At 36.9% G+C, this 24,418-nt stretch overlaps 1 protein-coding gene across 5 annotated transcripts in view; it reads left to right on the forward strand.

Moving 5' to 3' along the window:
• USP3 (ubiquitin specific peptidase 3) overlaps positions 1-24,418 on the forward strand; it is a 111,252-nt gene that overhangs the window by 43,322 nt on the left and 43,512 nt on the right. For all 5 annotated transcript variants that reach the window (XM_072809021.1, XM_072809023.1, XM_072809024.1 and 2 more), the window contains 5 exons: positions 12,301-12,384; positions 15,826-15,907; positions 17,329-17,411; positions 18,937-19,050; positions 22,099-22,212. In XM_072809021.1, the coding sequence (XP_072665122.1) occupies positions 12,301-12,384; positions 15,826-15,907; positions 17,329-17,411; positions 18,937-19,050; positions 22,099-22,212 (477 nt within the window). The remainder of the gene's footprint in view (positions 1-12,300; positions 12,385-15,825; positions 15,908-17,328; positions 17,412-18,936; positions 19,051-22,098; positions 22,213-24,418) is intronic.

Here is a 24,418-nt window from a genome sequence, read left to right on the forward strand (position 1 = left end):
TTTAAAAAATATATTTTTACTTTTATTTGAGAGTGAGATGGTGAGAGCACAAGCAGGGGAGGGTCAGAGGGAGAGAGACCAGCAGACTCCCTGCTGAGTGGGGAGCCCGATGGGGTGCTCTATCCCAGGACCCCTTAGATCATGATTTGAGCCAAAATCAAGAATCAGTTGCTTAACCAACTGAACCACCCAGGCACCCCTAAAAGTTTTTATTTAAAAAAAAAAAAAGGCTTTAGTCAATAATATACCTGCTGCCAGTGGTCTTTCGATAAATTGGTCATGTGTCATTCTGTGAACAGAATGTCTGCAAACAGAGCTTCACTTATTGAGTACTCACCTTTGTTCATTTTATACTGTATTGCAGTCGGCCTAGTTACATGGATTTACTTAGTTTGTCCAAGTCAACCCTCATCAAATGGATAAACTATTTAAAAGACTTTTACCAGGGATGCCTGGGTAGCTCAGTGGTTGAGCCTTTGGCTCTGGGCATGATCCTGGAGTCCCAGGATAGAGTCCTGCATTGGGCTCCCTGCATGGAGCCTGCTTCTCCCTCTGCCTGTGTCTCTGCCTTTCTCTCTGTGTGTCTCATGAATAAATAAATAAAATCTTAAAAAAAAAAAAAAAAAAAGATTTTTACCAAATGTGGGGCCTGGCTAGCTCAGTTGGTGGAGCATGCGATTCTTGGTCTTGGGTTGTGAATTTGAATCCCATGTTGAGTGTGAAGCCTACTTAAAAAAATTAAAAAGGGATGCCTGGGTGCCTCAGTTAAGCATCTGACTCTTGATCTCAACTGTGAGGTCTTGATTTCAGGATCATGAGTTTGAGCTCCGTGTTGGACTCCACACTGAGGGTGAACCTTACTTAAAAAAAATTTTTTTTTTAAATAAGAGATTTTTACCAAACAAGCCCTGTAAGATAATAAGATCACAAATACTGGTGAACAAGAAAAGAGCAGCTTTTCTTTAGGAAAAGGCTTTCCTAAAACACATGACAAGGTAAAAATACTATCTATGCTGAGTGAATTGAGTCAATCAGAGAAAGACAATTATATGGTTTCGCTCATATGTGGAAAATAAGAAATAGTGAAAGGGACCATAAGGGAAGGGAGGAAACTGAGGAAAAAATTAGAGAGGAAGACAAACCACAAGACACTCCTGACTCTGCAAAACAAAGGGTTGCAGAAAGGGGGAGGTGGGTAGGAGGATAGGGCATTAAGGAGGGCACTTGATGGGATGAACACTGGGTGTTATATGTTGGTAAGTTGAATTTAAATAAACATGTAAAAAAAAAAAAAGTAAAAAAAAAAATAAATAAATAAATAAACATGTAAAAGGGGAAAACATGTAAAGGGAAAAGTTAAGCAGACACTTATAAATACTTTTAAAATTTCAAGAAAATATTGGGTATCTAATAAAAACAGACTAATCAGATTTAATAAGTTGGACAAAAGGCTTAAGCTACAAGAAGTATGAATTGATATCTATTATCATTAATGTCAAATCTCACCCTATGTATATATTGTACTTTGAGATATTTGTTTAATCATAGTGTGAAGATATCACGAATAGGACATTTTCAAATAGTTACTTCACCTCTAATTTATTTATTTATTTTTTCTAATTTATTTTTTAAGATGTCCCTTTTTATTTTTTTAAAGATTTTATTTATTTATTCATAGAGATGCAGAGAGAGAGGGGCAGAGACACAGGCAGAGGGAGAAGCAGGCTCCACGCAGAGAGCCTGACACAGGACTCGATCCAGGGTCTCCAGGATCATGCCCTTGGCTGCAGGCGGTGCTAAACCGCTGCGCCACCAGGGCTGCCCGATGTCCCTTTTTAAATACTATATACACATTAATTTAGATTTCCTTATATATGAAATCTTATATAGAAACATGTATGAATATATTGGGAGTAGTGGATGCCCAGTTCTGTGGTTTACTTTTTAACCTGATTAGGTACCTCATGAAACTAATTTGAAGATGATTTCTTCTTCTTCTTTTTTTTTATTTTTTTATTTTTTTTCTTCTTTTTTTTTAGATTTTATTTATTTGTTTGACAGCACAAGCAGGGGGAGCAGCAGAGGGAGAGGGAGAAGTAGGCTCCCTCCTGAGCAGGGAACCTGAGCTAGGGCTCCATCCTGACCTGAATAGACAAAGGCAGATGCTAAACTGACTGAGCTACCCAGGTGCCCTGAAGATTTCTTCTTAATAGAATAGTGTTTTGCATTTTAGAATTAGAGGGAGCATGTAGTACAGGGGAAAAAATAGGAAAGCAACAAGTGTTTCTAAAGTTATAATTTTTTAAAAGATTTTATTTATTCATGAGAGAGAGAGAGAGAGGCAGAGACATAGCAGAGGGAGAAACAGGGACTCCATTCTGGGACCCCCCCCAGGATCACACCCTGAGCCCAAGGTAGACGCTCAACCACTGAGCCACCCAGATGTCCCCTAAAGTTAGAATTAAAAAAAAAAAAACATATTAAATTTTAGGATAAGAAAGTGATTAAGTCATGCTGTTTTCACTTTTGGAGAATGGGAAAGCAAGCACAGATGGGGATGACCAAGTGAGGAATTTTTTTTTGTTTTTTTTAAAGATTTTATTTATTTGAGAGAGAGAGTGTGCAGGCATACAAGCTCCAGCAGGGGGAAGAGCAGCAGGAGAGGGAGAGGATCCCAAGTCAATTCCATCCTGAGGGTGGAGCCCTACACAGGGCTTCATCTCACCTTGATCTCACCATCCTGAGATCACTATCCCAACGGAAACCAAGAGTCAGTTGCTTAATCAGCTGAGCCATGCAGGTGCTCCCAAGTGAGGGATATTTTTGCCATTAAACAAGTGAATGTGCTACATGGAAAATATTGAGGGGAGGGATAAAGGAGTTTGGTGTATATGGGATGAAAGCTTAAAGCTAAATGTAAAGCAGGTAATACTGAAGTGAAGGGGAAGAATGGGAGGGAAAGGTAAGAGAGAAGAAAATATAGGTAAGGCTAATTTTGTGGAACCATCAAATATTATACCTTAATTTGGCTATAGACATCTGTGGATTTCAAAGTCACCGTATAAGGGGATAGGGTGAGGGAGATCACACCAAAGGAGATAACCAAGGTATAGAATAGAATGTTGGTTGAAATGGAGGAGATAAAAGATGGATTTGAGGGAAATTATTATTATTATTATTTTAAAGATTTTATTCATTCATTCATGAGAGACACAGAGCGAGAGGCAGAGACACACACAGTCAGAGGGAGAAGCAGGCTCCACGCAAGGAGCCTGACACGGGACTCAATCCCGGGACTCCAGAATCATGCCCTGGGTCGAAGGCAGGTGCCAAACTGCTGAGCCACCCAGGGATCCCTGAGAGAAATTAAAGACAGTAAGGTAGAAAGGATTAGACATGATTAAATGTTAGAAATTAGAAATAAATGAGAACTTAAAGGTATGCAGATAAGGAATCAATGTAATCAAGAAATTGGATAATTTTGTTATTTTTTAGAGTAAGCAAAATGTGAAGTAAAGCTGCTATTTTACCCATTTTTTTTTACCTCCCTAATTATATAAGTAGTATAAATAACTTGTATTTCTTATGAAAATTTACCTGCTCCTTTAGGTATGTTCTTTCAGTACAAGGTTTAAAATCAGTTTTTCTCTTAACATCATTGTGCATGTAATTCCATACTGTATGCTTAATTTCTTTATTAACTATTGGCCTTAAAGTAATTTAAAATTATGATCATTTTTGGCTCAAGGAATTTGGATTTAAGACCAATCTTCACATGGCCAAATGACAGCATAATTTGTCTCAAGGTGTTAGAAGTAAAGAAAGATACCAATCTCCCTCCTACCTTGCTTTTTTTTATATCCTGTTTCTTTGTCTAACATCACTAATATGTTGTGTGGTATGATTTCTAAGTGGGTTTTTTTTTGTCTTTAATGTTCAAATTACTTACGTTTTCTTGAACAGTTGTTTGTTTTATCCAAATACAAAAGTGAACCTTTTCCTTATCTGATAAGTAGTGTATTTAGAAGTAGAGGTCATCTTTACTTTGGAGAATCATCTAAAATCACTAAGTAAAAACTTCCTTAAGTGTAAATTTAATAGCCTAAAAATTGGTCATATAATATAGGTAGTTCTTGACTTTTGTTTGTTAGATGCATCAAGTTCTATGTGTATGAGATGCTAACCCCTGGACTTCTCTCCTAGTGAAGTATTAATCAGGTTATCTGAACTCTGAACAGCTTCCTCCTATCACAGTATCTTAGTGACAGCAGTATAGAAAGAAGTAAAAGAGGAATACAACTTTTTATAATATTACTTCAACTACATTTTGGGAACCAGGTATATTTTCACCTTATAACATTTAACCATATTTTATAACATTTGTTTCAAAATGAGAAATGCATTCCAAGTTTCAGAGATCTACAAGCTTTGGAAACCCAACCTACAAGTTAAGTACTTTTTTGTAGTAATCTTTTTGAAGGGAAAGAGTGACTATATTTTTTTCTTCAAGTATTTGAGTGTAAGTATAATTCTTACTAATTGGCTTCAACACAGTTGTAAACCAGGGAGAGATTTTTAGAATTTGTTCACTTTAAGTCCTGTTTACCGTGGGACTTTTTAATACCAGTATTAGTGGGATAGTTTCCACTTTGAAAGCAATGTCTCAGCTAAGACTAAGGCAACCAGACATTTAAATTCTCATTTATATCCTACTTTTAGTACTTACTTTCTTTTGACCTCTTGGTCAGGGAGGAAGAAGAAATAAAAGGAATTGTGGGCAGGGAGAGAAGCCCTTGCTGTGAGGCAGCTCTTGGTTACACAAAGGAAGGAAACTAACATTTATAGATCTCTACCACATGCCAGGCAGTCATAGAAGTTTGGCCTGTAGAAGTAGGTACTTTCCTTTTAACGTCATCATCATCATTATCATCATCAAATAACACTTGCATAGTGTGGTAAATTCAGAAGGCATGTAAGTTATAATAATAGAAATAAGTGTCCTGAGAGGAAGACAAACCAGAGTCCTCCTGACTCTGGGAAACAAAGGGTTGCAGAAAGGGAGGTAGGTGGGGGTACGGGTAACTGGGTGATGGGCATTAAGGAGGACACGTGATATAATGAGCACTGGATGTTATATGTTGGCACATTGATTTAAATTTTTTAAAAAAGTGTCCTTCTTAGTGACTGTAAGAGAACCTAAAATTGGCTCTTGAGAAATAGGACAGTTGTGGAAACATTAAAAAGTGTTTTTAAACCAATGAAAATTAACCCAAGCAAAACAAAATTGATTTCTTATAGTTCAATAAAGTTAAATTTGTTACCCCTTTGTGATATTGGGTAGTATTATAAAATATTAGAGCAGGTAATGTCCTAGATACCCTTGAGATTGCCAGTACTATCCAACAAATAATATACGTCAGACATGTAATTTAAAACTTTCTAATAGTCACATTAAAAAAGCAAAAAGAAAAAGGTGAATTAGTTGTATATTATCATGTCAACATGTAATCAACATAAAATTATTAGAGATTGTGTTTTTTTACATAAAACCTTCCAAATCCAGTGTGTATTTTCCAATGAATGAAATACAAAAAAATCCTATTTTAAAAGTTTGTATATGTATTGGCAAAACAGACTCATCTTTTTAGAACAACTGATTTGACTCTGAAGCAGAAACATATGGGTTTCAAAACTACATCTAAGTAAATCTAACTCTTCTAACAATTTAGTGTTATCAATATTGAATTCAAAGAGGCACTATATAAACTGAAAGTCGACTCTGAATGTATCTTTATCAACAATATGCTCTTCAAGTTTTCTCATAGATTTTATAGCCAATTTATAAAATGCTTTTATAATTAGAATTGTCTGCATATTTATTCATGTTGAAAAATGTGTAAAATCATTATTGATTGTATTATAAAAATTTAAAATTTTAATGTGTTCTTGTACCTGTCTAGCCAGGTCACAAGCCTTTTTTCTCCTTGGATGTTTAAATTCAGCTCATTCATGTGCCCTGTGATATAGGAGAAAAATGTAAATCATACTGTGATGTTTTCTATTTGTTGAATACTGGCAAGTGTTCTTTCATTTCAAGAAAATCTTAAATTAGAGGGGTGCCTGGCTGGCTCATTTGGTGGAATGTGCAACTTTATTTATTTAAAAGATTTCATTTATTTATTTGACAGAGAGAGCAAGCATGCACAAGCAGGGGGAGTGACAGGCAGAGGGAAAGGGAGAAAGCAGGCTCCTTGCTGGGGACTCGAGGACCCTGGGATATTTACCTGAGCTGAAGGCAGACAGTTAAACAACTGAGCCACCCAGGTGACTCATAGTGTGCAACTCTTGGTCTTGGCGTTGTGAGTTCAAGCCCCATATTGGATGTAGAGATTACTTAAAAATACAATTAAAAAAAAAAAAAAAACTAAACAAAAAAAGAAAAAAAGAGGTGTGCCTGGGTGGCTCAGTTTTTTGAACAGCCAACTCTTGATTTTGGCTCATGATTTCAGCTTAGGTCATGATTTTAGGGTCCTGGGATGCAGTCCTGTGTCAGGCTTTGTGCTCAGAAGGGAGTCTGCTTAAGGATTCTTTCTCCCTCTCTCCTGACCCCCGTGTGTGTGTGTGTGTGTGTGTGTGTGTGTGTGTGTGTATGTGTGTGCACTTTCTCTCTAAAATAAATAAATAAATCTTTAGAAAGAAAGAAAGATCTTAAGTTAGAGTTAATGGTACAATACATCTTTATAAAACTCTTCCATGATTCACACTGAAGCAGTGAACATTGGCAAAGAACTTTTCTAACAGTGTTAAAGATCATTTAATTCATAGCATTTGTACATGTATACTGAACTATTTTATTTTATTTTAAATTTATTTATTAATTTATTTATGAATATTTTATTTATTTATTCATGAAAGACACAGAGAGAGAGAGGCAGAGACACAGGCAGAGGGAGAAGCAGGCTCCATGCCGGGAGCCTGAAGTGGGACTAGATTTCGGGTCTCCAGGATCCTGCCCTGGGCCGAAGGTGGCGCTAAACCGCTGAGTCACCAGGGCTGCCCTTACTTTATTTTTTAAAAAGATTTTATTTATTTATTCATGAAGACACAGAGAGAGAGGCAGAGACACAGGCAGAGGGAGAAACAGGCTTCATGCCGGGATATCCCGGGTCTCCAGGATCATGCCCTGGGCCAAAGACAGGTGCTAAACTGCTGAGCCACCCAGGAATCCCCTATACTGAATAATTTTAATAACTAAATCCATGATACAGTCTATTTCAGAACACAGATATTTTCAATATACATCGCACAGTGGGGATCCCTGGGTGGCGCAGCGGTTTAGCGCCTGCCTTTGGCCCAGAGCGCGATCCTGGAGACCTGGGATCGAATCCCATGTCGGGCTCCTGGTGCATGGAGCCTGCTTCTCCCTCTGCCTGTGTCTCTGCCTCTCTCTCTCTCTCTCTCTCTCTCTGTGACTATCATAAATAAATAAAAATGTAAAAAAAAATTTACATCGCACAGTGGAATAAATACAATTTTTTTTTTACTTAAGTATATCTTTAGAGTAAAATATTCAATAGAGGGATATATACACAAGAGGAAGCAAAGACCTAGGCAACAATTAGAAGACTCTAGAGTTAAATATGAAGTTAAACAGTTGTCAGGATTAAATTATTAACTTAGTTTCTAACAGTTACTTTCAAACAATTTTTTTCAAAAAAATTGATTTCTGAATTTTTAGAGTTAAGAAAATGAATACTAACTATACAATATAGGAAGAAATATTTAGTAAGGGAAATCTAGTAAATCCAGATTTTAGACCTCATAAAGCTGGTACATTGTCTTTTTAACATTTTTTTTAAATGATTTTATTTATTCATGAGGCGCAGAGGGAGAAGCAGGCTCCCCAGAGGGAGCCCGATGTGGGACTCTATCCCAGGATCCTGGGATCATCATGAAGCCAAAGGCAGATAGATGCTCAGCCACTGAGCTGCCCAGGCGCCCCTGGCTGGCCCACTGTCTGTCTTGAGTGAAACTTTTTCCTGTCTAACTGAAAGTGACAGATGTAAAAGATTAAAGAATATAGTATCTACAACTTGAGATTGATAAGATGAAGACATTTCTTTGTAAATTTAGAAGTTGTTTGAGACAAAACATACCCAGAATGTTAATTGGTCAGTATCTCTTGTGAAACTCATTTAAAGCTAAAAATAAAAGTACTTGCAATTTTTCAAATGTTGAATTGATTGATCTTTAATATTGTTACAAAAGTCTTTTATTCACTGACACTCACTTGGTGTGATCTTTAATGTTTTGTAAAATATCCTTTTGAATCTTTTCCTCAACTTTTAAAACCTAATTCCCGTAACTGAAATGATAATTAGATTTTTTAATCTCTTCATCTAAAAATGGTTTTCTTTCTTGAGCAAGAATCCAGGCCATTTCATAGTTGGCCAAAATGATAAGCTCAGATCCTTTAATAATCACCAAGCCTCCCCCCATTTTTGTTATATGTTTAATTGTAATTTTATAAGCTGCTTTATTTTTTGACTGTTGAGAGGCAACTTCTTATGAAATGAATATGCATTTGTTGAAGATGACTCTTACTGAGTGGGGAAAAATTAGAGAGGAAGACAAACTGTGTAAGAGACTCCTAACTCTGGGAAACAAAGGATCCCAGAAGAAGAGAAGGGTGGGGGGATGGAGTGACTGGGTGATGGGCACTAAGGAGGGCACTTGATGGGATGAGCACTGGGTGTTATACTATATGTTGGGAAATTGAATTTAAGTTAAATGACTATTAATATTGTCTACTTTAAAAGTTTTAAACTTCTTTTATACAACTTACTCATTTTTCTCTGCCATGGCAAATTGTAATTGCCATCCTGTGTAAAATTTGTGATGTACCTTCTCTGCTTGATAATGCCTCATTAGTGTGCCTTCATTTGAAAGTTAAATTTTTTTCATTCTTAATTTTTAAGCTAGAAAGATAATTTGCATTATAATTAAAATAAGCATTGCAGCTTAACTACCAATTACTATTTACATAGATAGCACTATTACTCTGCTGTCTGCATAAAATATTCAAATAAGCAGGTTGCAGTGCTACACTGTTGCATAGAAAAATAACAACCGGGCAGCCCGGGTGGCTCAGCAGTTTAGCGCTGCCTTCAGTCCAGGGCCTGATCCTGGAGACCCTGGATTGAGTCCCACGTCGGGCTCCCTGCATGGAGCCTGCTTCTCCCTCTGCCTGTTTCTCTGCCTCTCTCTCTGTGTCTCTCATGAATAAATAAATAAAATCTTTAAAAAAGAAAAAAAGAAAAATAACCCATTCTGTTGACATAAACTAGATTGGTGATATACCTACATGTAAATACTAGAAATGACACATGTACCCATCATGCGCACTGCAGTACATCTTAGGTGATGTAATAATGAAAGTGAAATATAGTTTTGCCCAAACCATAAAATTGTGTTTAATGGAAGAGTATTTTTTTACTGCTTTAGTTGTTAAGTGAAATTTTGTATTGATTAAAATTTTTTTAAAATTAAAAGTCAGTTCTTAAATTGAATCAGCCACATTAGCACAGCTCTAGAGTCTAGAACAACTAACTTACCTTTTTTTTTTTTTTAAATTATTTGAGAGATCATAAGCAGGGGGGAGGAGTAGAGGGAGAAGCTGACTCCTGCTGAGCAGGAAGCCTGATTGGGGCTCGATCTCAGGACCCTGGGATCATGACCTGAACTGAAGGCAGACCCTTAATCAAGGTGCCCGGCAACTTATTTTTTTGTTTTTTATTATTATTTTTTAAGATTTTATTTATTTATTCATGAGAGACACAGAGAGAGAGAGGCAGAGACACAGGCAGAGGGAGAAGCTCCCTGCGAGGAGCCCGATGAGGGAAAGGGATCACACCCTGAGCCAAAGGTAAATGCCCAATCACTGAGCTACTCCCAGCAACTTACTTATTTTAATGGTGCAAGTTCAGGGAGATGAAGCAACTAGATCCAGTTAAGCCAGATTAGAGAACAGAGCAAAACCATAAATAAATCTATTTTTCAATATAGGAAAAATATTACTTTAACAAATGTTATTTTATATCCTAGGCTAACTAAATCCATAGCACACCAAAAAGAGTTAGTTAATTTATTTTTAAATGTTTTTAGAGAGAGCAGGGAGGCGGGGCAAAGGAAGAGGGGAAGAATCTTAAGCAGGCTCCATACCCAGTGCTGAGCCTGAGGAGCAACTTGATCTTACAACCCTGAGCTGAAATCAAGAGTCAGATATTTAACTGAATGAGCCACCCAGGTGCCCCCAAAAAGAATTATTTTCATAAGAAAAAAAAATATTTGCTTAATTTAATTGGAAACAATTTGTTTAAACAAAGCGACAGATTTCTTATGGAGGTTCAGGGGTTTGCTTTTCAATTAGATATTATGGCACATTGTAAATACCTGAAAGGTGATCTAAATTTGCTCTTAAAAAAATAAATGATAAAACAAATTTACTCTTTTTTTTTTTTAATTTTTATTTATTTATGATAGTCACAGAGAGAGAAAGAGAGAGAGGCAGAGACACAGGCAGAGGGAGAAGCAGGCTCCATGCACCGGGAGCCCGATGTGGGATTCGATCCCGGGTCTCCAGGATCGCGCCCTGGGCCAAAGGCAGGCGCCAAACCGCTACGCCACCCAGGGATCCCCAAAACAAATTTACTCTTAGACTTCATTCCCCAGATGAACACTAGCACTTAATACTGTTTTTGCTTTGAATACTGAGTATTGTTTTATCTGTAATACATGCATAAATTTATGTAAACATAAGATGAAAATGTTGAGGAATTAGAGTAGCAGCGCAATTTTACTCTTCAGTGAATGTTTAAGCTTCATGGAGGAACCAGGTGCCTTAAGTCTAAATTTACAGAATAGACCTAACTCTCTCAACATACTGAAAAGCAAGGAATTAAACCTTTTCACTAATTTAATTTTTTATGTATTTATCATAAAACTGCCATTGCTGGTACTTTGGTACTTTGATCTTAAAAAAAAAAAAAGTTCAGGACATTAAAAAGGTAGCTTTTGCTATTTGTGTAAATGTCAGGAAACTTGGAGAATACCTTAGGGACTCTTGTTAAACAGCATAGGCACTCAGTTAATGGGGGAAGGGTGTTAAATAATTACATCTATATTACTGCTTTAGTTAAAGTTTCCGAAAGCATTCACTTGAAATTTTACCTTCTGTGAATAAAAGACCTTGGGAGACATGCTTTTCTGTGTAATCTTTTTTTTTTTCATTACTTCCCCCTATTTTATTCTCATGTTTTAATAGACTGATTTCAGATACATAAGAAATGTTTTTTGGATTCTGCTAGAGATGACCTAATTATTACTAATTGCTACGCATTCAAAGTTTCACTTGCTCAGAATGGCAGCGTTACTGTCATTATTCTTTGGTAGTTATAATAAGTACTTTTATACAAAGCTGCTATTCAAAAGAATATATTGATACTAGCTTGTAAGTTGTTTTTGTTAAAATTGGCCTTATTCCAGGAAAAAATTGAATGCTAATGTACAAGGTGAAGTTTATTATGTGTGAGTCCTTATATTTGCTTATTGACTTGCTAAAATGCACTTGCACACAAAATACCAGTTTTAAAGAACACCTTCAGTATCTTTCTTTAAAGAGTTACCAGTTTCCTAAAAGATGTAGCCACTGTTTTATATTTTTGTTTTCTAGCACCTCAGAATGAAGATTATTATTCTTACCCATTTGAATCCAGTTTATTCTAATTAAATTACTCTAAATGTATAGTTTTATTTTTAGTTAGGTTTTTTTTTCTCCTTAAATTTAACTGTTCCTATAGGTTAATTACCTTTTCCCTAATCTTAGCTAAATCTCTCCTCCCCCCAAATTCCCCATTATTTTGAGCTGGGAAGTATCACCTGAAAGCTTTAGGCTTAATGCTACATAAATCGATTTGGTGCTTTTTATTTTCCATTGTATTGTGCAGCACTAAAAAGAATGTAACACATGTAGCAGCTTATTTTGTTTTTTTGAAGGAGAAATTGAAGAGCTTTTGAGTAAAAATGTGAAAAGAAGCTAGTGTTCATTGCCTACGTGGCTTTTTAAAAAGGCTCTTAAAAAACATTCCATTGTGGATTCCAAGTCCTCTTTAAACTTAACCACCGACAGTAACTGCCTGCAGAGCCATGTGATCAACTTGGCAGCAGCCAGGCCTTTTAGTGATTTCATTACTGTGGTTTCCTCAAGCTCTTTGCACACATTGATTAATATTTTTCTTGCAGTTATCGCTGTGATGATTTTGTGGTTAATGACACCAAGCTGGGACTGGTACAGAAAGTCAGAGAACACTTACAGAACTTGGAAAAGTAAGTAGTAGGCCTTGGGAAAGGAAGGGTATAGAATGGGGTTGAGGGGTCTTCGCAGATTTTTGAGTGGGAGTTTTGTTAATGAGTTCCATAACTTCATCATGTTTTTAGTGTGATTGAAATGTTAATAAAGTAAACTTTGGATATCTGAAACTGTGCCCATAGTTAATGGTCATAGCTTAGCATTCATTTCATTTAATATTTATCATAAATCATAGCCAAGAGTCTGAGAGCCTTTTTTTAGTTACTACCCAGCAATTTATAAGCTACTCAGTTGATTAGCAAGGGAAATTTTGGAGGTATAAGAAAAGGGCATAAAATTATAGAAAATCATTATAGAGACTCTTTGATACTAGAAAATCCTTGTCAAATGTTTCATGAAGTCTTCTCAGAATCACTAAAATAATGCATTATTTTTAAGGGAAATTAGGTTTTATTATATTGTCCATTTTGTATCTATAGGATAGCACAAGATCCTAGTTTCTTCTTTTCCTCTTTTGTTAGGGACTGTATGTGTCACTTGAACTTACAATTGGTTATAAAATGCTTTGTCATCATAAAGAAATTAAAGTAAAAAAAAAAAAGAAATTAAAGTACTTACGTGGATAGAATTTTTTTGTTATAACCAGATAGGGTTATTCAGATACAACTCACTGAACCCAAAGTTGAAACAGAACTCCAAATAGTGATGGCTTTAAAGCTGCAGTGCATAGAAGCATGGCCCTGGAATGCCTGCTGACTCTAGTGAAATTTATTTAAATCACCTCTGATTGTCAGGTGCCACCTAATTTATTTTGACAGTTGATGTTAAAAAACTATTGTGAGAACATACCAAAAGGAAGAGTCCCTTAGCAAACTTAAAGGCAATAGAATATTTTTAAATCACGTATTGAGAGGAAATAGCCCAAGTTCTTTGAGTAAAACACTGTACAGTTTTCGTTAACCAAAGTCCTTATGCATGTCTTGTTGACCAAATAGATTATAAAGCTGATAAGGGAAGAAGGATCAATTTCTCTCTCTCTCTCTTTTCTTTCTTTCTTTCTTTCTTTCTTTCTTTCTTTCTTTCTTTCTTTCTTTCTTTCTTTCTTTCTTCCTTCCTTCCTTCCTTCCTTCCTTCCTTCCTTCCTTCCTTCCTTCCTTCCTTCCTTCCTTCCTTTTTTCTTTTCTTTTCTCTTCTTTTCTCTTCTCTTCTCTTCTCTTCTTTTCTTTTCTTTTCTTTTCTTTTTTTCTTTCTTCTTTTTGATTTTATTTATTTATTCATAAACACAGAGAGAGATAGGCAGAGCACAGGCAGAGGAAGAAGCAGGCTCCATGCAGAGAGCCCGATGTGGGACTCCATCCCGGGTCCTCATGATCACACCCCAGGCTGCAGGTGGCGCCTAACCGCTGTGCCACCGGGGCTGCCCGGATCAACTTCTATAAAATCTAAACTAGTTAAAACACAGAGTTAAAGTACTTTTTTGGCTTGTTATCTTTTGGCTCCTCTCTTTTTGTTTTTCAAAGTGCTTCCTCCCATCTTGTAATCTGAATAAAATAGCAGAAGCCATATCTAGGTTTAGAGACAGAGGTACAGCTACACAGACCCAAAATATTTTTGTTTGAAATTTTCATAATTAACAAGAGATTCTGACAATAATTTATGTGATGTCACTCTTTCATGTGGTGATGTCATTGTGAAGATCTTAATTGATTTGACTTTTTGTCACAGAAGTGGGCAGCTACCAGAATATTTTTTCTGCCACTAATAGTTTTCTCTATGAAAAGACTATCATCTCAATCCCAAATATAAATGTATTAGAACTAAATCAAAGGGAAAAGAGGACATTTAAGAACTTGCATGCATTTATGCAGTTATCAGATCTTTTATTTCCATTGACCACTTTATCAGGTAAAGTCTGAGTTCCTTGTCTATACTTCTGCTTGGTCCCACTGAAAAATCTACCTTGGAGTCCTTCTCCTATGTTGAAAACCATTACTTGGGTTCAGTTTTCTGTGCTTCAGATGTGGACTTCAGTCTGTAGTGGAAACTACAGCTTTAAAACTGTGGTTATATTTGTGTTTTATTTAACTTTAGATCATTCTGCACATCCTCTAGAAGTACACTGTGCAAAAGAACTTCTGAAGTGAAGAAAGTGTATAATCTGCACTGTCCTATATGGTAGCCAAGTGACTAGCATAACCCAGGAACTGAATTTTAAATTTATTTAAGTTTAAGTTTATATATCTACATGTAGTGAGTGGCTACCATGTTAGTGTGGATCTAATGAATTGTTCCATTTTGAGAATTGCTGAGGGTAAAATTTAATAATTTGTATTTTAAAAAGCTAAATGCTTTATTTATATAGGTGAAAACTGGAAGTTAACTGGTATTGTCACTAAGTAGCATATATATATATATATTGCTTGTGATTCAACCTTTTTACTTACAGATTGTGAAGAAATAACTTGACACTGTAATATATGAAATTGGTCTCTTCTTACCTTATAGTCACTGATACTCTGAGAGGGATATACATACAGTTCTGAGGGCACGTTGCCTAAGAATATTTTTAGTTTTGAAGTAACTGTCACTAGATCTGATGCCCTGAAGATACTATAGTTCATGTGGAAATGAAATAATTATACATTTACTTTGGACTAGCCTGGTACTTTTTAGAAGATGGAAAGAATTGACAGACCTTAGAAGTCTATGTTGTTTAATGATAATTTTTACTTCTTTTAGATTAGGTCCCCTGATACATAAATTTAAAGTGATCCTTTGAAAGAATTATTTTCTGATAAAATTTAAGCAAAATACCTCTTTAAGAAAAATTCTGAAAAATTTTAATTCAGAATACCTGTGCTAATTAGAATTTTTTTCAGACTATTCTTTGTAGCATAGCTGAATCAAATTAATTTATATGTATCTGTGTGCCTGTAATTTATTTATCATTCCAGAAATTCAGATTATATCATAATCTGTTATGACAAATGAGCAAAACAGTATCTCTTTATCAAAATTAATAAAGAAGTAGCATAGCATTGGAGACTTAATGTTAAATTTCAGAATAATCATATTAAACAAGGATTTTCCTTTTGTTATGAGGAATGGGTCTTCTCATTGTTGAAGCTTCACAGTTAATTGATCAGGCACACAGAGTGGGGGTGGATGAGGATTGTCTCACAGACTATGTCTCCCTGGCCAGCCTTTCTGGGAAGCACCTTGTTGTAGATGCCTGCAGCCCACCTTGCTAGAGGAGTAGTGGGGATTGCCAGGGAAAGTGGAACTCCTCACTTACCTCAAACACTTGTGGGCCATAATGGGCCCAACAGGTCACTTTCTGGCCTTCCTAAGCAGTCAGGCAAGGCTTTATACTCCAAACGCTTAGAACAGCCATGTTTATATTTTAACCTGCTGTCTAGTATGTTTGTGTTAATGTCTTTTTGTCTGTGTTTTAATAGCTCAGCTTTCACAGCTGACAGGCATAGGAAAAGAAAACTCTTGGAAAACTCATCACTAAACAGCAAGTTATTAAAAGTAAATGTAAGTAATTAAAATACATATAAATATAAGAATTGGTTGAGACCTAGTCACTATTTTATTACAACTCTAACATTAATGTAGCTCCTTACAAACTTTCATAAATGTATGCCTTGGATTTGGGATATCTTACAAAATGTTTGCCACTTACTAATGATTCTTGATGTGACTAAATACCCCAGTGAGTCCATCTCTCAGTGCCTTTTCTTCCATCAAGATTACTGCTGTGCTCCTCTGCCTTAGTGAGTGTTCCTTCTTAAAGTCTATTCATGTATCTTACTACTCTGTTTCTAAGGATCCCAAAGATCTTTGCTTCCTTCTGTTAAAGGTCCTAAGTGCAAATTCTGTGGGTCTGAAGTTTTGGTAAGTTTTCTTTCTTAGGACTTTATTAATACAATTTCACCATGAAAGAATATGCTTCCTCATTCTGTTGGACATCAGTTACCAGATGTATGAGCCATTAATAAATTGATAAAATTTAAAGATCACTGTTTTTAAGTACAGCAGTAATTTTCCTCCACATCTGCCTCTCTGCTGTCATGCTAGTCATGTTTAGACATGCACTTAATTAAAGTGTTAGGATTTTGTGCAAGAAAGAGCTAAAGTGCTCTCTGGCCATCTGAGTTATGGACAGAGATGCTTTGGGTTGGATTGCTAGATTCGCTTCCCCCATGTAATATTCAGATGTCATGGTGTGTTCGTAGAGCTATTCAGAATATCAAGCCTTGGTCTTTAAGGGAAATTCGGGTAGTTTTTAAAGACTGCGATCCCATTGCTAGGAATACATGTATTAATCCTTTGTGTATGGCTTAGAGTTAAAGGTTTGGGGACAAATATTTCAGGTATATATATTTATATTTTTTCAATTTGTAGTAGTTTTAATAAAATCTTATTAAAGCATGAGGTCTTAAACTTTATTTCTTTTAAGGATCTTCCTAGTTTTCATATTGTGTACTCCATGTTTTTTTTTATTTTTAATTTTTTAAATTTTATTTATTTATTCATGAGAGAGAGAGAGAAAGAGAGAGGCAGAGACCAGGCAGAGGGAGAAGCAGACTCCATGCAGGGAGCCTGACGTGGGACTCGATCCCGGGTCACCAGGATCACACCCAGGGCTGAAAGCAGCGCTAAACCGCTGAGCCAACAGGGCTGCCCTACTCCATGGTTTTAATTAATGCTGCTTTCCTCATAAGTTTCCATGAGGTACTCCCAAGTAGGACAATCCCTGGATCAGAAACAGGCATCTAAAAATATCTGGATTCTTATACAGAGAGTAGAAGGAGAGTTTGAAATATTCATTGGACAGAAAAGTACCAGTTCCAAATTGGCTTGATGCCAGGGTTTCACATACAGGCCTTTGCTTTGATGTCTGAAATAGCCTTCTCTTGGAATTACTGATGGCCTTTTCTTGTCCCATTTTGCAGGGAAGCACTGCTGCCATCTGTGCCACAGGCCTCCGGAATCTGGGAAACACCTGTTTCATGAATGCCATCCTCCAGTCACTCAGGTACCATGAAAGTCAGAGCTTTAAGATGGTGATGTTAGTTTCTGGTGAAATGGTTAGAGGAAAGGCTCTGGCTTCACGTTCTCTCTCTGCCACTAACTCCAATCAGTTCCTTGTGCCTTAGTTTCCTCATCAGTAAAGCTGAGGATAATAGATCTGCCTCATAAGATGGTTGGGAAGATTAAATAATATAATTTATATAAAGGGCTTAGAATAGTGCCTAGCAGTAAATAACTGTTAGTTGTTATTATTTATTTCCTCTTGCTTCTTGAATAAACTAGAGCAGAGGTCAGCAAACTTTTTCAGTAAATGGCCAGATAGTAAATACTTTAGTCTCTGCATGCCATACACAGTCTTTCTCCTGTCTTCTCCTACTCCCCCCCCACCCGCCCTTTCTGAACAACTCTAAAAATGTAAAGACTCATGGTACAGGACCAGATTTGGCCTGTGGGTTGTAGTATGCAGAACCCTGGACTAAAGGGAACCTTGTTCAGAGAATTTAATCCAGTCATTAGTTGAGTCTTAAATACGGTTGTAAGATTGGATGTTTAGAAGATCTTTAAAATGTAAGATAAGTAGTAAAACTAAAATACCCAACAATGCTACCTCAGTTATGTAGAAGAAATTATTTTGAAAGTAATGTACTTGTAGATTTTAATGTGGCATCAAAGGCCAGAATAAATTCCCAAGGCTACCTTGCAAATAAGGAGCAGAAGCTATACTTGAACCTTCCTTAAAGGTACTATTTCTTGGTTTATCTAGTCTTGTTCAAATAAGAAATTCAAGTCACTACTGAATTCTCATTATTACTCTGCACTGTGTATCTAAACAATATGGTTGGTTTCATAGTTTATTATTTGAGGAAATTATTGAATACCTGGAAACAGCCACCGTAAAATGAAAGAAATGCTGACAACCTTTGGGGGAAGGGGAATTGAGGTTTTAAAAAACTTTTTTTTTAAGATTTATTTATTTTTTTGAGAGAGAGCAAGAGAGCACAAGTAGGGGGAGGGGCAGAGAGGGAGGGAAAAGCAAGCTCCATGCTGAGCAGGGATCCCAATGTGTAGGGCTCCATCCCAGCATCCTGGAATCATTACCTTGAACTGAAGGTAGATGCTTAATTGACTGAGCCACCGGCACCCCCCCCCCCAGAGCAATTTAAAATTTTTATTTATTTTAAGTAATTTCTACACCCAGTGTGGGGTTTGAATTCACAACCCCAAGATTAAGAGTTGCGTGCTCTTCCAACTGAGCCAGCTAGGTGCTCCAGAATTCAGGATTTTTTGAACAGATTTTGCTTTAAGCTCTTTGTTCATTTCTACAAAGTCGTCTGTTAATACTGTTTTCTTAGAGTAAATGGGGAAAACTTAACAAGGAGACTCAAAGCAATTTCTTGAGAAATTGAAAGATCACATTTTAAAAATTCATATATAGGTTTTATATATATATATATATGTAACTTAATTTACAGTCCTAATAACTTCTTTTTTTAAAAAAAAATAATTTTCTTCCCTTCCTTTTTAAATAGTAACATTGAGCAGTTTTGCTGTTATTTCAAAGAACTGCCCGCTGTGGAGTTAAGGAATGGGAAAACAGCAGGAAGGCGAACATACCACACCAGGAGCCAAGGGGATAACAATGTGTGAGTTCTAAGAATATATCCTTTTTGGCTTTGAGCTACAAAACAAGTGACTCTTAACTGGGGATTTCCATTGCATTCATTATGTGAGTTAATAGGCACATGCATTTTAAAACACTCTTCTTCTAAAACTTGGAGTTAACTGTCTAGCTGGTAATCTTAATAATTGTTGGAATTCTTTTATTTCTGTTTGCCTAATAGGATAAATTTAGTTCTCTATGTATTAAGTGTTTGTGGATTTGAGCTCTAAAATGGACATCTGTAGATGTCACAGTTCTAGGTGTAGACCAGCATGAATATCATTAGTTTTTGTGAATTGATTTGTCTTATAGGTTAGATAAATCTGTTTTGGTTAATAAAATTACTTTGTAGTCATCAAATTAATTAGGGGCAATACAGTCAATTTTTAGTTGATATGGAGAAGGAAAAATTGACAAATGATTATTGAGAACCAATATGTATGCAAATTCAGTGCAGGTATGCTCTATTTGGGGTTCAGAAGATCTATATTATGATTGTAATGGGCACTTTTTTTTATATCAACATTACTGAAATCAGGCTCTGATCTATATGTATGTGTGTGTGTATTTTCTTTTTTTAGAGAGAGCATGCATGTATGCAAGCTGGGGCAGGGAGGGGCAGAGGGAGAGAAAGAATCCCAGGTAGGCTCCATGCCCAGCGCAGAGCCCAACATGGGGCTCCATCTCAGGGCTCAACCCTGAGATCATGAGCTGAGCTGAAACCAAGAGTCAGATGCTTAACGGACTCAGCCACCCAGGCACCCCTAATTTGCATATATTTTAATGTAATATTCTTTCTGCCTGCCCATCCTTGCTCCCACACACCACATCCACACACGTTTTGAAAAGCCATTTTACAATCTGACATTGTTTGCATAAGTGGCTGAGGGAGATTAGGATAGAACATGTTAGAATAGTATGTAGTGTATGGATAGAGCCAAAATACCAGGGAACTTTAAAGTCAGGCATTGGAGTAGGGGTGGAATTATACCACTAAAATTGATGTCTTAAGAGTTTGCTTTAGTAGCAGCATATAGGATGAACTGAAAAATGCGTGCATTCAAGGAGATTTCACAGTTTATAGTAGTTGGGTTGGAAGAGATAGCAGTGAAATAAGGAAGAAGAAATACATTTTCATTAAAGTTAAAGGGAGAATTAGTACTTGATGCATTAGTGTCATTTAGGGTTTACTTACAAACTGCAGAAATTGGCTCTGGCCATTTTAGGCGGAAAAAGAACTTAATGAAGAGCTATTACTGGTTGGATGGAAAATCAGGTCTAGAATCTAGACATCCAGCACCATAGCCACAATCACCCCCATGGAACTATCCCATAAGGATATTACTGCTTCCATAACATCACTGTCCCATAACATTACACTGCCCAGTGTGACACTGGGGTTGGGTGCTGGGTGAATGCTGCTGGTATTGCTGCCCCTGCACTCCAGGTCATGCTCTTTGTCACCGGAAAGGATTTGGCACTGCTCCAGCTTCTTTGTATCACTAACTTCTGCTTCAAATAGGCAGAACCCAGGCCATGTACCTGAGCCCTGGCTGCAAAAGGGTTTGAGAAAGCAAGTGTCTGGCCTTTTCAACTTCCATAGTGGAAGGCAGCTTCTGACTCTTACCAAGACTCTTAAGGTGGGGAATTCCTCAAATGCAGGGAGAGGGTTTCAGGTACTAGGAAGTAAAAAGTATGATTTGTATCTCAGGACCTATTGGATGATAGGAGGTGAGCAAGAAGTTATTGAGATTCTCTGAGATAAAATCTAGGTATCCATTAGTATGTTGGTTGTATTGGCAGATACAGATATTAAATTTGTTTGGAGATGTTTCAGTTTAGCTGGTTATTGGAGGTGTTTCATTCTAGCTACATGCATAGAAAAACAAAATTAATAGTGACTTAAACATCCATTGTTTATTTTCTCATGGAAAGGATGGAGATGATCCATCTAGGGCTGTTTGCCACAATCATCAGGCTCCTTCTAGCTTTCTGTTCCACCAGTGCTAGTGTAGGGCTGTCATCCATATAGTTCAAAGTGGTGCTGGAATGCCATTTCATCCTTGAAATGTTGCTCAGGAGGAAGAAGGAAGGGTTAATGAGAAGGACTACTCTTTAAAGAAATTTCTCAGAAGTTGAACACACTCAAAGGTTTTTATCCCAGGAGTCCTTATGCTAAGCAAAAATGAGAGAAGAGGAAAATGGGTACTTTTTAAAAAAGATTTTATTTATTTATTTATTCATGAGAGACACAGAAAGAGAGAGAGAGGCAGAGACATAGGAAGAGGGAGAAGCAGACTCCATGCAGGGAGCCTGACATGGGACTCAATCCCGGGCCTCCAGGATCACACCCTCCACCAAAGGTGGGGCTAAACCACTGAGCCACCAGGGCTGCCTGAGGAAAATGGGTATTGAGGATAGTAGGGAGAGTATGGAGAGCAGCTTTAGTGCACATTGAGTTTGAAATGACAGGAGGACATACATGCAGGAGAAAATTCCTTTTGGAAACTGGGGAAACCTGACAGTTCATGAGAAAATCTGTCTTTCTGATTTGGATTTGGGAGTCCTGGTATAGACTTGAGTGTTGAAGCTTTGTGGCCAGATGAATTGTCTTTGGCAGAGATGAACAGATGGTCACACATTGAGGTCTGAGAAGTGTTTCTTGTGAGGGGCAAGGAGGAGAACTGCAGGAAATGGAGAAAGAGATTCTGTTCCTTGTTTTAAGTTTTTAAAAAATGTACATTGTGAAGTAATTTGCTTTATAACTTATCTATTGCTTTATTTTGCAAGTTTGTCATTACTTTGGCACAAAGTTCACTATGTGGTTAAAAAACTAGTTTTGTCTGTCATTACTACAGTTTATGTGGGTTTTGGAGATGCTCTTGCTTAACTCTCAGAATTGGTTTAGAAGAAACGAAACCCTTTTTATATTCACTTTTTATTATTATTTTTATTATCTTGACAATTGAACAGGTGTTGAAATAGTAGCCTCTCACTAATGCCAGGGGTATTGTCCCTTCTTCTTTTCCAGGTCTTTGGTGGAAGAGTTTAGAAAGACACTCTGTGCTTTATGGCAAGGTAGCCAGACTGCATTTAGCCCAGAGTCCTTATTTTATGTCGTTTGGAAGATTATGCCAAATTTTAGGTAAGTATTACTTAATGAAGGTTATTTAAAACATTAATATATATTAATCTTTATACTGTTCCTGGAATGATTTCCTATGAAGTGATGATATTCTAAATAAGAAAGACTGGTTTTATTTTATTTTAATTTTTTTTTAGAGTAGGCACAGGGGAGGGCTGGTGGGGACAGAGAATCTTAAGCAGGCTTCATACCCATCGCAGAGCCTAATGTGGGGCTCGACACAGGGTTCAATCCCATGACCCTGAGATCATGACCTCCGCAGAAATGAAGAGTCAGACACTTAACCAACTGAGCCACCCAGGCGCCCCTTTTGTTTTGTTTTTAAAAGGAGAAGAACAGCAGTTGGATTATTTGACTAGACAAATGTGTATGTTTAAATAATATATAGACATTAAAAATGTCTTTAACAAATGGTAGGATATTTTGTTGTTCTAAAAACAAAGCCCTTATAAATAACTTATGTGCCCTTATAAATAATTTAGGAAAACAAGCTGAACAAAATTTCATTGATTCCTTCAAAATCTTATGTATCATCATATACGATCTTGTTATTTCAACTAAAAAAAAAAAAATCCAAATGTAATCCATAGAAATCCATCCGGTCTGAAATTCAGACAATTGTTCTGGGCTGGGTTCTGAAGTCAGGACCATTGGGATTCAGTTTTCAGAAGGTAGCTGGGCCACATCCTAATGTGGCTGTGGAGTCACTGTGTTTTCCTTGCTCTCTCTCTAGCATCACTTGAGGAGGGAAACAGCCTTGCTGTCAGAGGAATCTGCCTCTTCTCCTAGGTTAGTCATCTCTGTAGGGATTCAGGTAACAGCAGATTTGAGGCACTGCAGGTATTTGACAACAGCCTTTGCCACCTTCTGCTGATTCTGTCCTTCTGAAGTAGGTCTGTTCTCTTGCTAGTCAGGTTTTTGGCAATTAATGTATATCCCTCTTGTTTAGAAAAAAACAAAACAAAACAAAACATAAAAGAACAGCATGCTGTAGTAAAACTTAGCACTTTATTTTGCTTTATTGCCTAATAGTGGTTTAGATATATTAGTAGTATAGAGAAATGTTTAAAATGTAATAACTCAAAGAACTGTTTGTTGCCTTAAGCAAAAAGTCTAGCCTTAAGGATCTGATATGATTGACTGTTGTTACCCTTGGTCTTTGTTTTGAAAGAAACTTCTTTTCTGTATTATGACATTTAATCTCCTCTCAGAAGAGACTAATTTTGTAAGGATTTTAAAGTTTCTTGACTCTAAGTAGGAAAGGTGGAAATGACTGCTAAGTTACCACTAACCAGGTTTGGACTTACTATAACATTTGTAATATAGTCTCCTAGTTAGACTCTTGATAGGGACTTAGTCTTTGGGTTTTATTATTATATAAAAATAGTTTTTTTAAAAGATTTTATTTATTTATTTATGAGAGATACAGAGAGACAGAGAGACAGAAAAAGGCAGAGACACAGGCAGAGGGAGAAGCAGGCTCCATTCAGGGAGCCTGACATGGGACTTGATCCCGGGTCTCCAGGATCAGGCCCTGGGCTGAAGGTGGCACTAAACTGCTGAACCACCCGGGCTGGCCCCAAATATATATATTTTTAAAGATTTATTTATTTATTTATTCATGAGACACACAGAGAGAACGAGAGGCAGAGACACAGGCAGAGGGAAGAAGCAGGCTCTATGCAGGGAGCCTGATGTGGGACTTGATCCCGGAACTCCAGAATCACACCCTGGGCCGGAGGCAGGCGCTAAGCTGCTGAGCCACCCAGGGATCCCCCCCCACCCCAAAAATAGTTTTTATTTATTAAATGCTATGTGCCTAGTACTTGAGGCCTTTTATATCTTTTATAATCACAATAAATTTTAAAAAACGGTTAGGAAGCCCATATTCCTCGATTAACCTATGACAAGGTCTAGGTTTGATCCCTTGGAATGAAGTATGAGGACTCTCAAATACACACATGCATGTGGAAGTAGGGACAACTTTCATTCATTAAGTAAATGCAAAAAAAAAAAAAAAAAAAGCACTGTAAATATAATCAGCTGCTTTGGGTATAGAAATCACCAAAACTATTCCCCCCTCCCCCCCCACTCAAACCAAAAGCCAGTTACCCAGCAGGTAAACTGTTGCCAAAGTTGACCTTTCTGATGTGCATATACCACACTTCTTATGGATTCCTGGTATGCCCTGCTTCCCTGCCCTTTT

Source organism: Canis lupus, chromosome 32 (genome assembly GCF_048164855.1).
Source record: "Canis lupus baileyi chromosome 32, mCanLup2.hap1, whole genome shotgun sequence".
NCBI classification, from domain to species: domain Eukaryota; kingdom Metazoa; phylum Chordata; class Mammalia; order Carnivora; family Canidae; genus Canis; species Canis lupus.